The sequence below is a fragment of the Sus scrofa genome, chromosome 6 (genome assembly GCF_054392235.1).
Source record: "Sus scrofa isolate SSC_HxYL_T2T_F1_AM1 chromosome 6, Sscrofa_HxYL_maternal_Yorkshire_Landrace_v2.0, whole genome shotgun sequence".
NCBI lineage: Eukaryota > Metazoa > Chordata > Mammalia > Artiodactyla > Suidae > Sus > Sus scrofa.
The window spans coordinates 29,726,515-29,741,174 of NC_139388.1; the positions used below are offsets into that span (position 1 = coordinate 29,726,515).

The 14,660-nt window shown below is 44.8% G+C and overlaps 1 protein-coding gene across 4 annotated transcripts in view; it reads right to left on the minus strand.

Moving 5' to 3' along the window:
- GFOD2 (Gfo/Idh/MocA-like oxidoreductase domain containing 2) overlaps positions 1-14,660 on the minus strand; it is a 54,301-nt gene that overhangs the window by 17,485 nt on the left and 22,156 nt on the right. For 2 of the 4 annotated variants that reach the window (XM_021094103.2, XM_021094107.2), the window contains exon 2: positions 474-813. The exons of 1 other annotated variant lie outside the window; for it this stretch is intronic. In XM_021094103.2, the coding sequence (XP_020949762.1) occupies positions 474-732 (259 nt within the window). In that variant the 5' untranslated portion in view covers positions 733-813. Of the gene's footprint in view, positions 1-473; positions 814-5,438; positions 5,526-14,660 lie in introns of those variants that run through there. One more of the 4 variants, XM_021094105.2, reaches the window with a different exon arrangement.

Genomic DNA, 14,660 nt, shown 5'->3' on the forward strand with positions numbered 1-14,660 from the left:
ATATGGAGGTTCCCAGGCTAGGGATCGAATCAGAGCTACGACTGCCAGCCTACACCACAGCCACAGCCACACAGGATCCGAGCTGTGTCTGCGATCTACACCACAGCTCACGGCAATGCCAGATTGTTAACCCGCTGAGCAAGGCCAGGGATCGAACCCACGTCCTCATGGATGGTAGTCGGGTTCGTTAACCACTAAGCCACGACAGGAACTCCAAACTCTTAAGGCATTTTCTTTAGTTTTTGCTCAGGGATTTACTTGCAGGAGGTGGGGAAGGCTGCATCTTTCCCAGCTGCTGGAGCAATTCCTCCCACAGCCCTAACACACCCCCTCCCCCGCCACCAGTGCTCTTCTACCAACACTGCTCTAGGGTGAGTGAGGTCCCGGACTACTACCACCAACAGGCCCAAGCCCAAGAAGGACTACCCAGAGCGCAGCCCAATCTGCCCTTGTCCTGGCCTGACTGTCCGTACCTAGAGCCTTCACAGATATCTGCCGGGTGAGTGGAGGCGGGATGTTGATGCACACCAGATCCACATCTTGATGCAGCAAGACATCATCGGTGCGGCTGGTGTAGAAGGTGATGTTCATCTCCTCGGCGAGCTGCTTCGCCTCCTCCTCAGTCTTCCCCCACAGGGCCTCCACCGTGAACCCTTCTGCCCTCAGCAGTGGGACCAGAACCCGGGCAGAGCTGCCAGTCCCAAACACGCCCACTCCGGGAAGCATCTTCATGCCGGCTTGTCTGTTCACCAATTCATCTCTTCACAAGAGTCTCCAGCATGACCTTCCCAGGGTCCTGGTCAAACATGGCTCCTGGAACAGCAAGCAACACACTGCTGTTAGAGGAGGGCACACTTAGCTGAGGTTACTACTTTCTGGGATCATTCCAAAGGAACAAGTTTTCTGTCATAAAAGACAAATTAAACACTGCTCCAAAATGAAAAGCTGCAGAAATTCCTGTTTGTGGCCCAGTGGTAATGAACCTGACTAGCATCCATGAGGATATGGGTTCGATTCCTGGCCTCACTCGGTGGGTTAAGTATCTGGTGTTGCTGTGAGCTGTGGTGTAGGTCGAAGACAAGGCTCAGATCTGGTGTTGCTATGGCTATGATGTAGGCCAGCAGCTGAAGCTCTGATTTGATTCCTATCCTGGAAACTTCCATAAGCTGTAGGTAGGGCCCTAAAAAAGAAGAAGAAAAAAAAAAAAAAAGTTTATGGTAGCAACCACAGGAAAATGTTCACTAGAAACCAAAAATAACAAAAAAATTGTCTCAACTACCAAACTGGCAGCAGCAGGAACAATAAAAAGGATATTTATTTTTTTTTAATATTTAAAGTTTTTTTGGAGTTCCCATCATGGCGCAGTGGAAACGAATCTGACTAGGAACCATGAGGTTGCAGGTTCGATCCCTGGCCTCGCTCAGTAGGTTAAGGATCCAGTGTTGCTGTGAGCTGTGGTGTAGGTCACAGACATGACTCAGATCTGGTGTGGCTGTGGCTGTGGTGTAGGCCGGCAGCTATAGCACCAATTCGATCCCAGCATGGGAACCTCCATAAGCCGCGGGTACAGCCCTAAAAAGACAAAACAAAACAAAACAAACAAACAAACAAAATATTTAAAAAATTTTTAATTTTTTTTTTGTTGTTGTCTTTTCTAGGGCCTCGCCCATGGCACATGGAGGTTCCCAGGCTAGGGGTCTAATCGGAGCTACAGCCACCGGCCTACACCAGAGCCACAGCAACTTGGGATCCAAGCTGCATCTTCGACCTACACCACAGCTCACAGCAACGCCGGATCCTCAACCCACTGAGCGAGGCCAGAGATCAAACCTGCAACCTCATGGTTCCTAGTTGGATTCATTAACCACTATACCATGACGGGAACTCCAAAAAGGATATTTAGAATATATATGTATTTTTGGCTATGCCCACAGCATGTGGAAGTTCCTGGGCCAGGGGCCAAATCCATGTTGCAGTTGCAACCTGCACCACAGCTGTGGCAATGCCGGATTCTTAACCTGCTGTGCTGCAAGGGAACTTCTTATAATGCTTTTTATATAAAAACATTCATGCTAATATTGATTAATGATAGTAAAAAACTGGAAAATGATCTAGATGTTAATATCAGTAATGAGTTAGATAAATATTACTACAGAGCCACTGAAAACCATGAGTGGAAAGCCACAAATGAACTGAAAGACATCACCACGTATTTATTGAAAAGGTAGAAAACAATAGCTAAAGTATGACATCAATTTTGTTTAAAACAAAGCACAAATTTCTAAGCAACAAGGAATATGGGATTAACAAATACATACATATAAAAGAGATAAACAGGAATTCCCTAGTGGCTTCATACTTCATATATAATAGAAGGACCAGCATACACTGAATTTAATAATAATTACTCAAATTGATGGGAATGCAGATAAGCTTTTTTTCTGAACTTTGCCAAATTTTCTACAATGAAGGTATCCTACCTGTTCTGGAGTTTTTCTTTCTGATCACAAGGATTATAAAACAAAAGAAAGAATAAAGCCAAACAAAAGTCTGCTTAGAATCTACTATGAATATGAGAAAGAGAGTATGTATAGACATATGAATGGATCACTTTGCTGTACAACAGAATTTTTTTTTTTTGGTTTTTATGGCCGAACCCGTGGCATATGGAAGTTCCCCAGGGTAGGGGTCAAATTGGAGCTGCAGCAGCCAGCCTACACCACAGTCACAGCAACTCGAAATCTGAGCCGTGTCTGACTACACCACACCTTAAGGCAACGCTGGATCCTTAACCCACTGAGTGAAGCCAGGGATCAAACCTATATCCTCATGGATCCTAGTGAGGTTCGTTAACCACTGAGCCACAAAGAGAACTCCTGTACAGCAGAAATGGACAGAACAATGTAAATCAATTATAATAAAAAATTTAAAAATATATAGATATACATAAAAAGAAAGATGGAATTCCCATTGTGGCACAATGGAAATGAATCCGACTAGGAACCATGAGGTTTCAGGTTCCATCCCTGGCCTTGCTCAGTGGGTTAAGGATCTGGCATTGCCAAGAGCTGTGGTGTAGGTCGCAGATGTGGCTTGGATCTGGCGTTGCTGTGGCTGTGGTGTAGGCTGGCAGCTACAGCTCTGATTAGACTCCTAGCCTGGGAACCTCTATATACAGCGGGTGCAGCACCCCTCCCACAAAAAAAAAAAAAAAAAAAACTTGTATGAGATTCAGGTGTGTGCAGGGTATCAGGTTTCCCCATATGGCACTTCCTCAGCTAAAGCACTAGTCTCCATTCCAGCTGTGTACAGGGTAACTGGGGACCCTGTGACCACCGAGTCAGACTGTGAGATTGAAGCTGTGTAACCATTACTTTCTCTTTTTTTAAAATTTGGTTCTTATTTTATTGAGGTAAAATACAGATAAAATTTACTATCTTAACCTTTTATTTTTGGGCTGCCCCTCTGACATGTGAAAGTTCCTAGGTCAGCGATCGAACCTGTGCCAGGGCAGTGACAACACTGGGTTGGATCCTTAGCCCTGTGAGCCACCAAGGAACTCCTGCTGTTCTACTTTTTTTTTTTCCTTTTTTAGGCAGCACCTGCGGCAATATGGCAGTTCCCAGGCTAGGGGCTGAATCGGAACTGCAGCTGCTGACCTACACCACAGACACAGCCACAGCCACACCAGATCCGAGCTGCATCCACGACCTAACCCACACCTTGTGGCAACATTAGATCCTTAACCCACTGAGTGAGACCAGGGGTGGAACCCTCATCCTCAAGGACACTATGTGGAGTTCTTAACCTGCCGAGCCACAACAGGAACTCCTTGCTGTTCTACTTTTAACTGCATTACACTGCTTCACTTGCATGCCCCCAGACATCAGAGTCAACCTAGTTGTCAGTTTAATGGAGATGTGGCATTACTTTTCTAAATTCATCATTAATTAACTACTTCATTCCCCAACTGTGAGCACTAGGGATACATATATATCCATCTCTTCCTTTCCCATCCATGAAATCCTCTCACCTTTCTGGTCATCACTGAGTGCTACTTTCAGGCTCCCCTGCTCTTGCCCCCAGCTCCTTAATGCTAAGATTCTTTTTTTTTTTTTTTAATTTTTTGTTACTCAAATGAATTTATCACATCTGTAGTTGTATAATGATCATAACAATCTGATTTCACAGGATTTCCATTGCACAGCCCAGGCACATCCCCCCACCCCCCAAACTGTCTCCTCCGGAGACCATAAGTTTTTCAATGTCTGGGAGTCAGCATCTGTTCTGCAAAGAAGTTCAGTCTGTCCTTTTTTCAGATTCCACATGTCAGTGAAAGCACTGGATGTTGGTGTCTCATTGTACAGCTGACTTCACTTAAATGCTAAGATTCTTGAGGTTCTGTCAGAGGTGTCCTCTTTTCTTCTTGTTCCACACCTTATTTTTACTACTCATGTCCCAGGTTCCAATTAGTATACCAGTAACTTCAAATGTGCAGCACTGGCTCCAGCTTTCTCTCCAGAGCTTCACACGTATACGTTCTACTTCTGAATAAACAATGATGTTCTATAAACTCCACAAAACCCACGTGACCAAACCTGAACAGAAGCAGTAAAGTAAGACAGCAAGAACCCATGAAGTGAAGGCATCAGGGACATCTCAGTTCAAATAATAGCTTCACCAATTCTTAGCTTTTTCATGGGAAAAGCAGGTCTGATGCTGTTTAACACCCAGGGTCTTTTGAGGATTAAATGAGGTCCAGGTATAAATGCCTAGTAAAGAGTCTGGTATACAGTTGGCATTTAATAATTATCATATAATAAACCTTCCCTCAAATATTTTCTTCCTGTATCCTCTGATTCATGGTTTGTGACCATCACCAACTCATTTCCTCAACTCAGAAAGCTGCCAGAAATCTGCAATTTCTTTATTCCCTTATCTGTACATGTAACTCATCATCAAATCTTGATCCTACCTCTTTTTTTTCTGGCCCTGCCTGTGGTATGCAGGAGTTCCTGGGCCAGGGATCGAACCCAAGCCACCACAACAGTGACGAAGCAGACCCATAATCCACTGAGCTACCAGGGAACTCCAATTCTACCTCTTTATTATTATTGTCTTTTCAGGGCTGCACCAACAGCATATGGATGCTCCCAGCCTAGGGGTCCAATCAGAGCTACAGCCACTGGCCTATGCCACAGCCACAGCCACATCAACTCAAAATCCGAGCCGCATCTGTGACCTATACTACAGCTCACGGCAACGCTGGATCCTTAACCCACTGAGTGAGGCCAGGGATCGAATCTGCATCGTAATGGATACTAGTCGGGTTCATTACCACTGAGCCACAACGGGAACTTCTTCACTATCTCTTAAATCTACCCCTTCTTTGATATCCCTTCTGCCACTGCTCTCGTCTGGCCCCTAGCACCACTCACCTGAACGATGGCAACAACCTCCTACTTGATCTCTCTGGTTTCCATTCTTTCCTTCTTTCATCCATTCCTCATATTGCAGAGATCTTTCTAAAATGCAAATGGGATCAAATCACTCCCGTCCTTTTTAAGCACTTCAGTAACTTTCCATTGGATTCATTATGAAGTCCAGATGCTTAAGTTTAAGTTAAAAGGCCCTGCATTATCCAGAAATCTCAAGACAGGTCTAGCTTTGTGAAAGGTCTCTTTCAATGTGTATCTCCAAGAGAGACAGATGAGTTTCAAAACACATACTCAGGAGTTCCTGTCGTGGCGCAGCCGAAACTAATCTGACTAGTATCCGTGAGGACACAGATTCAATCCCTGGCCTTGCTCAGCGGGTTAAGGATCCAGTGTTGCCGTGAGCTGTGGTGGAGCTTGCAGACATGGCTCAGATCCCGAGTTGCTGTGGCTGTGGCTGGCAGCTGTAGCTCTGATTAGACCCCTAGCCTGGGAACCTCCATACGCCGTGGATGCAGCCATAAAAAGCAAAACAAAAACAACAAAAAAGAGAAAACGGGAGTTCCCATTGTGGCTCAGTGGTTAACAAAATCTGACTAGGAACCATGAGGTTTCGGGTTCGAACCCTGGCATTGCTCAGTGAGTTAGGATCCGGCCTTGCCGTGAGCTGTGGTGTAGATCACAGACGCGGCTCGGATCCCGAGTTCCTGTGGCTCTGGCATAGGCCGGCAGCTACAGCTCCAATTAGACCCCTAGCCTGGGAACCTCCAGGTACCACGGGAGTGGCCCTAGAAAAGGCAAAAAGACAAAAAAAAAAAAAAAAAAGAGAAAACAATGGCTTCAGAGTAACATATGATGAGTGTATCTTTTCTTTCTGGGTCAATTAAACAGTGGGGAACAGGAGTTCCCGTCGTGGCTCAGCAGTTAAAGAACCCGACTAGGAACCATGAGGTTGCGGGTTCAATCCCTGGCCTTGCTCAGTGGCTTAAGGATCCAGCGATGCCGTTAATTGTGGTGTAGGTAGCAGACGCAGCTTGGATCCTGAGTGGCTGTGGCGTAGGCTGATGGCTACAGCTCCAATTCGACCCCTAGCCTGGAAACCTCCATATGCCACAAGTGTGGTCCCAAAAAGACAAAAAAACAAACAAAACAAACAAACAAAAAAACAGTGGGGAACAGTTGTTTATTGAGCCTCCTTTAGATCATATTAATATGATAAATTTGTAAACGAATGTTCATAGAAGTATTATTCATAATAGCCAAAATTAGAAACTACGCAAATGTCCCTCAACTCAACTGCTGAAAGGGCAAACAAAATGTGGTATATCCATACAAAGTAGTATTATTCAGCCAAAAATAGTAATGAAGTACTGAGAAACTACAACATAGACAAATCTTCAAAACATTATGCTAAGCGAAAGAAGCTAGTCACAGGAGTTCACATATGGTACGATGATTCCACTTATATAAAATGTCCAGAATAGGAAAATCCATGTAAGATAGAAAGTAAATTAGGGGATGGGGAGGGAGGAAGGAAGGAATTGGGAGGTACAGGATCTAACTTTACTCTTCTGCACATGGTTATTTAGTTATTACAGCTCCATTTGTTGAAGAGACTTTTCTTTGCCTCAGAACGACCTTGGCACTTTTACGGAAAATCAGCTGACCATGAAGGTATGGATTTGTTCATGGACTCTCAAATTTATTCCATTAGTCTATACATCTATCTTTACATCAGTATCATCCTGTTTTGATTTCTTTAGCTTTATATTTATAGTAAGTTCTGAAATCAGTGAGTCTTCCAACTTGGTTCTTTTAAAAATGTTACTTTGGCTTTTCTAGGTCCCTTACATTTTTCTATAAATTTCAGGATCAGTTTGTCAATCCGGGATTTTGATAGAGATTGCTTTGAAACTGTAGATCAGTTTGGGGACTACTGTCATCTTAACTGATATTAAGATATTAAGATACTACGATATTAAGATTTCTGATCCATGAACATAGGATCTAATTTCTTTGAACAATGTTTTACAGTTTTCAGAGTATAAGTTATACACTTTTTGGTTAAATTTATTTCTAAACATTTTAGTTTGTTTGATGCTATTGTGTATTTCTTAATTTCATTTTCAGATTCAGCATCTCCTTTGTTTCTACTGTAGATATAAGTGTACTGTGCAAAGTACATGTCTCTGTCAGGGACTGGTTTGCCAGTCGAGCCCACAGTACAGCATCCTGCACTTCTTTATGGGAATTCCCTCTCCTACTGGGTTTTATTTTAACCATCTTTCTTTCTTTGTGATGGGTGAATAATGTCTGTGGCCTCTCAGCCACTTCTCTTTGTTCTTTGCTGATAATTCTCTTGTCCTTAAAAGCTTCCCTTCGGAGTTCCCGTTGTGGCCCAGTGGTTAATGAATCCGACTAGGAACCTTGAGGTTGGGGGTTCCACCCCCGGCCTTGCTCAGTGGGTTAAGGATCTGATGTTGCGGTGAGCTGTGGTGTAGGTTGCAGATGCAGCTCGGATCCCGTGTTGCTGTGGCTGTGGCTGTGGCCAGCAGCTGAAGCTCCAATTAGACCCCTAGCCTGGGAACCTCCATATGCTGTGGGAGCAGCCCTAGAAAAGGCAAAAAAAAAAGCTTCCTTTCTAATTAGAAAACAGGTCAGTCACATAGTAGCATCTATAATTTTAAATATCCTTAGTTGTTTCGGTTATCTACACTTAACGGTTTTTTTGGTTTTTTTGTTGTTTTTGATGGGGGTTACTTACAGGTCATGAATATTCTGGGAGCTTGAGAGTATAAAATTTGTAGCACTACATAAATGAGATTCTGCTTAACCTTTGTGGGTCATTAATTACCAATAGCTGTAAGTGCCAAAGGACTGAGAAATAGTCACAATAAAACAAGGCTGGAGTTCCTGTTGGGGCTCAGTGGTTAACGAATCCGACTAGGAACCATGAGGTTCGATCCCTGGCCTCGCTCAGTGGGTTAAGGATCTGGCGTTGCCATGAGCTGTGGTGTAGGTTGCAGACGTGGCTTATATCTGGTGATGCTATGGCTGTGGCTTAGACTAGGAGCTGCAGCTCCAATTGGACCCCTAGCCTGGGAACCTCCATATGCCTCGGGTGTGGCCCTAGAAAAGGCAAAAAAAAAAAACAAAAAAACAAAAAAACAAGGCTGTCCATGTCCTCTCTAAAATCAGGCCTGAGGAGTTCCTGTTGTGGCTCAGCAGTAATGAACCCAACTAGTATCCATGAGGATGTGTGTTCAACCCCTGGCCTCACGCAGTTGGTTAAGGTTCTGGCGTTGCCGTGAGCTGTGGTGTAGGTTGCAGACACAGCTCAGATCTGGTGTTGCTGGGGCTGTGGCTTAGACCAGGAGCTGCAGCTCCAATTAGATACCTAGACTGGGAACTTCCATATGCTGAGGATATGGCCCTAAAAAGAAAAAGCAAGCAAGCAACCAAGAAAATCAGGCCCAGGGCACACTTCCTGCTCTTTTACACTTCATTCCCTCATGTTCTAATTATACTGGGGTGCATGTTTGCTTCAATAGCTTGAAACAACAGAGAGGATTAGAAAAAAATTTTAATAACTTCTACTGTATTGACACTGAGTCAAAGGGCAGCTTCATCAACATCCATAAAGGGGTCAGAGCTGGCTTCTAAGGAAGCCAGAGGGCATGAAGGTAGGCAGGCTTGATGACTAGGTACTCCTGCTCAAGGAGGGAGAGCTGATTTTCCTCATTTATTTCAGTGACCAACCTTTCCCACCCCTCCCCTAAGATGTCCTAATTGCTTGCCCTTAACATCCTTGTACACACCTTTCATGTGCCTCCAAAGATCTCCACAAACCCAGCCCCGTCGAGCTCACATGCATTCCAATCAGTGCATGCTGGTCAGGAATGAAAGGTAGAAAGTGCCTTGAAAGGACTGGCTGTACATACTTTTGGGCCGCACCCATGGCATAAGGAAGTTCCCAGGCTAGCAGTCAATTGGAGCCACAGCTGCATCCTATGCCACGGCCACAGCAGCATGGGATACAAGCCGAATCTTTGACCTACACCACATCCCACAGCAACGCTGGATCCTTAACCCAAGGAATGAGGCCAGGGATTGAACCCTCATCCTCATGGATACTAGTCGGGTTCTTAACCCACTGAGCCACAGTGGGAACTCCTGGCTGTATATACTTGGACAAGGCTTAGGTTACAGAGAAGGAAGCACAGAGGTCAGAGACATGGAATTTGCAGCCAAACTTGCCTGGGCTCAAGTCCCACCTCCATCACTTACCAGCTAGGTAATGTCAAGTGACTTTGTTTTTTCTTTTTCTTTTTTTGGCTGTGTCCTCGGCATGTGGAAGTTCCTGCAGCAGGGACTGAACCTGCACTACAGCAGCTACAACAATCATTAACCCACTGTGTCACAAGAGAAGTCCTCAAGTAAGTTTCTCAATCATCCTGTGCCTCTATTTCCTCAGCAGTAAAATGGGGTTAACTCTATCTACCTCATATGGGAGTTAAGGGTTACATGAGTTAATATTCATAAAGTATTTAAAACTGTTTCTCACTCCTTTGGCACTTACAGCATGTAGTAAGTCTCTACATGGTTTTTTTTTTGTTTGTTTGTTTGTTTTTAAATCTTTTTAGGGCCATACCTGCGGCATGCGGAGGTTCCCAGGCTAGGGGTCCAATCGGAACTGTAGTCGCCGGCCTCTGCCAGAGCCACAGCACCGTGGGATCCAAGCCATGTCTGCGACCTACACCACAGCTCACAGCAATGGCGGATCCTCAACCCACTGCACGAAGCCAGGGATCGAACCCGAGTCCTCATGGATGCCAGTTAGGTTCGTTGACTGCTGAAGCATGATGAGAACTCCTTTTTTTTTTTTTGTCTTTTTGCTATTTCTTTGGGCCGCTCCCGCGGCATATGGAGGTTCCCAGGCTAGGGGTCGAATCGGAGCTGTAGCCACTGGCCTACGCCAGAGCCACAGCAACGCAGGATCCGAGCCGCGTCTGCAACCTACACCACAGCTCACGGCAACGCCGGATCATTAACCCACTGAGCAAGGGCAGGGACCGAACCCGCAACCTCATGGTTCCTAGTCGGATTCGTTAACCACTGCGCCATGACAGGAACTCCCTTTTTTTTTTTTTAAAACTATGTATGACTGACTTAGATGTCTCCTCTTCAAGGAATTCCCATCATAGCTCAGTGGTTAATGAATCTGACTAGGAACCATGAGGACGCGGGTTCGATCCCTGGCCTCGCTCAGTGGGTTAAGGATCCGGCGTTGCTGTGGGCTGTGGTGTAGGTTGCACACGCAGCTTGGATCCCATGTTGCTGTGGCTCTGGCATAGGCCGGCAGCTACATCTCTGATTGGACCCCTAGCCTGGGAACCTCCATATGCTGCAGGAGCGGCCCAATAAATGGCAGAAAGACAAAAAAAAAAAAAAAAAAAAAAAAAGAAAAGTAAAAGATGTTTCCTCTTCAAAAGCTGTAATGCTGCGTAGGGATATGAAGATAACATTCTAAGCTAATACACAGTGAATGCAACAGACCAGGCAGTGTTTACTGTAATATATAGTATATCCCTCTAAGTCCATGCAACCCTGTCTTATAGATGAGGAGAGCAGAAGTTTAGAGAGGCTACTTAACTTTTCCAGAGTTCCACAGCTGGCTGTGTGTAACAGACCTGCCACATCCAACTGTGAAATCTGGAACATATTACTGAGCTTCCCAGAGCCTCCATAAAAACAGAGGCTTGTATATGTAGAACAACTCTTCTTTCATTCTTTGTGATGAGTGTGAGGCAAGAAAGTTCATTCCACTGTCTGGCTTGGTGACTGCTTGGCTCAGCACCATAACTCAAATCAGTATTGCTGTGTTCAGGAGTTCCCGTCATGGAGCAGCAGAAGCAAATCTGACTAGGAACCATGAGGTTTCGGGTTCAATCCCTGGCCTCACTCAGTGGGTTAAGGATCTGGCATTGCCATGAGCTGTGGTGTAGGATGAAGACGCAGCTCAGATACTGTATTGCTGTGGCTGTGGTGTAGGCTGGCAGCTGTAGCTCCAATTAGATCCCTAGCCTGAGAACCTCCATATGCTGCGAGTGCAGCCCAAAAAGCAAAAAAAAAAAAAAAAAAAAAAAAAAAAAAATTGCTGTGTTCATACATCATACCTTTATTAAGGGTCCTAACAGGGAGATTGAAGGGGATAAAAAGATGAAAAGACAGTATTAATTCCGGGAACCAACAAGTTAGGAAGGAAGTAGGAGCTAGAGCTGGTGGCATAAGCAGTAATCTAAGGAGTTTGTACTTTGATAGGTGGGTGTGCTCAAGACTCTTGGTCAGCCCCACTTTGCCACCTGATCCCCTCTGCCCTGCTATCCCCACAACTCAGAAGGTCAGTCTCTAAGAACTACATCATGTGGGCTCCAGGCCCTCTGACTTCCAGCTGGGTTCAGCCAATCTCAGAAGGAGATCAAAGCACAGGAAGAAAGGTTACAATATTTATTCTCTGCCTCTCTTCCTACCAGGATTCGGCTGTGCCAGAGGCTGTGATCCTTGACCAAGGTCAGAGTGTCTATGGAGTACTCCTCTCCTATGGCCATAGGTTTTGCTGGTTCCCGTAACCCTCTCTTCCCTCACTGTGCCTGAGGCAGTAACACCAACTCTAGCGAGTTCCTGCCAGTTTCTCCGGGCTCCACTATCCCTTATGGCTCTTCCCATTATAAATAATCCCTCCATTAAAGGCTTTTCAATAACCCTTTGAATGTGCCAGCAGTCTCCTGCCTAGACCCTAACTAATAGAGGAAGCAGTGAGAATCCCTGAATTTTTAAAAAATTTGATGTAGGTAGAATAGAGTTTAGGAAGACACTAGACACAGAGAAGCATTTAAGGTATCAAATAAAGAGATAAAGAGGACCTGATGGAGAGAATAAAATGGAGAACAGACAGCTATCAACAGGACTTGGGATTATAAGGGGAGAGAGAAAAGTGAAAAATGGCACCAAACTACAGAACAACATCCCTTATGAACATAAGCACAAAATCCTCAACAAAGTATTAGCAAAATGAATCCAGCAATGTGTTAAAAGGACAATACATGATAACCAAGAGAGTTTAATCCAAGGAAGGTAAGGCTGGTTCAATATTCTAAAATCAATTACTGGGAGTTTCTATTGTGGCTCAGTGGGTTACAAACCCAACTAATATCCATGAGGACACAGGTTCGATCCTTGGCCTTGCTTAGGGGGTTAAGGATCCAGCACTGCCATAAGTTGTGGTGTAGGCTGCAAATGTGGCTCAGATCTGTCATTGCTGTGGCTGTGGTGTAGGCCGGCAGCTGCTGCTCCGATTTGACCCCTAGCCTGGGAACTTCCATATGCTGTGGATTCAGCCCTTAAAAAGCAAAAAAATAAAAATAAAAAATAAAAATAAATCAATTACTAGAGTTTCCGTCATGGCTCAGAGGTTAATGAACCCGACTAACATCCATGAGGAGCAGGTTCAATCCCTGACCTCACTCAGTGAGTTAAGGATCTGGCGTTGCTGTGAGCTGTGGTGTAGGTGGCAGACACAGCTCGGATTCCGAGTTGCTGTGGCTTTGGTGTAGGCCATCAAATACAGTTCTGATTGGACCCCTAGCCTGGGAACATCCATATGCCACAGATGTGGCCCTAAAAAAAAGACAAAAAAGACAAAAAAAAAAAAAAAATCAGAGTTCCCGTCGTGGCACAGTGGTTAACGAATCCAACTAGGAACCATGATGTTGTGGGTTTGGTCCTTGCCCTTGCTCAGTGGGTTAAGGATCCGGCGTTGCTGTGAGCTGTGGTGTAGGTCGCAGACGCGGCTCTGATCCCAAGTTGCTGTGGCTCTGGCGTAGGCCGGCAGCGACAGCTCCAATTCGACCCCTAGCCTGAGAACCTCCATATGCCGCAAGAACAGCCCAAGAAATCGCAAAAAAAAAGACAAAAAAACAAAAACAAAAACAAAAACAATTACCATAATTCACCATATCAAGTCATTAGAGTAGTTATTACACTGCATTAAATAGAAATGCAAATTAAGGAACTGCTGTTGTGGCTCAGTGGAAAGGAACCCAACTAGTATCCCTGAGGATGCTAGTTCAATGCCTGGCCTCCCTCAGTGGGTTAAAAGATCTTGTGTTGCTGTGAGCTGTGGTATAGGTCACAGATTCGGCTTGGATCCCGTGTTGCTGTGGCTGTGGTGAAGGCCAGCAGCTGTAGCTCTAATTCAGCTCCTAGCCTGGGAACTTCCATATGCCAAGGGTGCAGCCCTAAACCCCCCCAAAATAAAGAAAAAGAAAGAAATGCAAATTAAAACTTATTTACTACAGCTACACATCTATTAGTGTGAAATTCAGAAAACCTGATATCAAATACTGGTAAGGATATAAAACTGTTATTGTCTTTTTGCCTTTTCTAGAGCTGCTCCCTCGGCATATGGAGGTTCCTAGGCTAGGGGTCCAATCGGAGCCACAGCCACAGCCAACGCAGGATCCCAGCCATGTCTGCAACCTATACCACAGCTCATGGCAACACCGGATCCTTAACCCACTGAACAAGGCCAGGGATTGAACCTGCAACCTCATGGTTCCTAGTCAGATTCGTTAACCACTGAGCCACAACGGGAACTACAAGACTTACTTTCTAATGCTTAATGTTGGCTTTATTCATAAGTGCCAAACCTTGGAACCAACACAACTGTCTTCCAACTGGTGAGTGAATTAACAAACAATATATTCATGCAATGGAATACTACTCCTTGATAAAAAAGAACAAACTAACAATAAATGCAACAGCATAATTTGAATCTCAAATGCATTATGCTATATATATATATATTTTTTTAAGGGCTGCACCTGCGGCATATGGAGGGGTCCATTCGGAGCTATAGCTGCAGGCCTCATCCACAGCCACAGCAACGCCAGATCTGAGCCACGTCTTCCACCTACACCACAGCTCATGGCAATGCCGGATCCGTAACCCACTGAACGAGGCTAGGGATTGAACCCACAACCTCATGGTTCCTAGTCGGATTTGTTTCCACTGTGCCCTGTAAATGGGAACTCCTCAAATGCATTATGCTAAATGAAAGATGCCAGACTCCAAAGGCTCCATACTGTGTGATTTCATTTACGTTACATAAAAAAAGGGCAAACCATAGGGATAGAATAATAAATCAATGGTTGCCAAGCAGTGAGG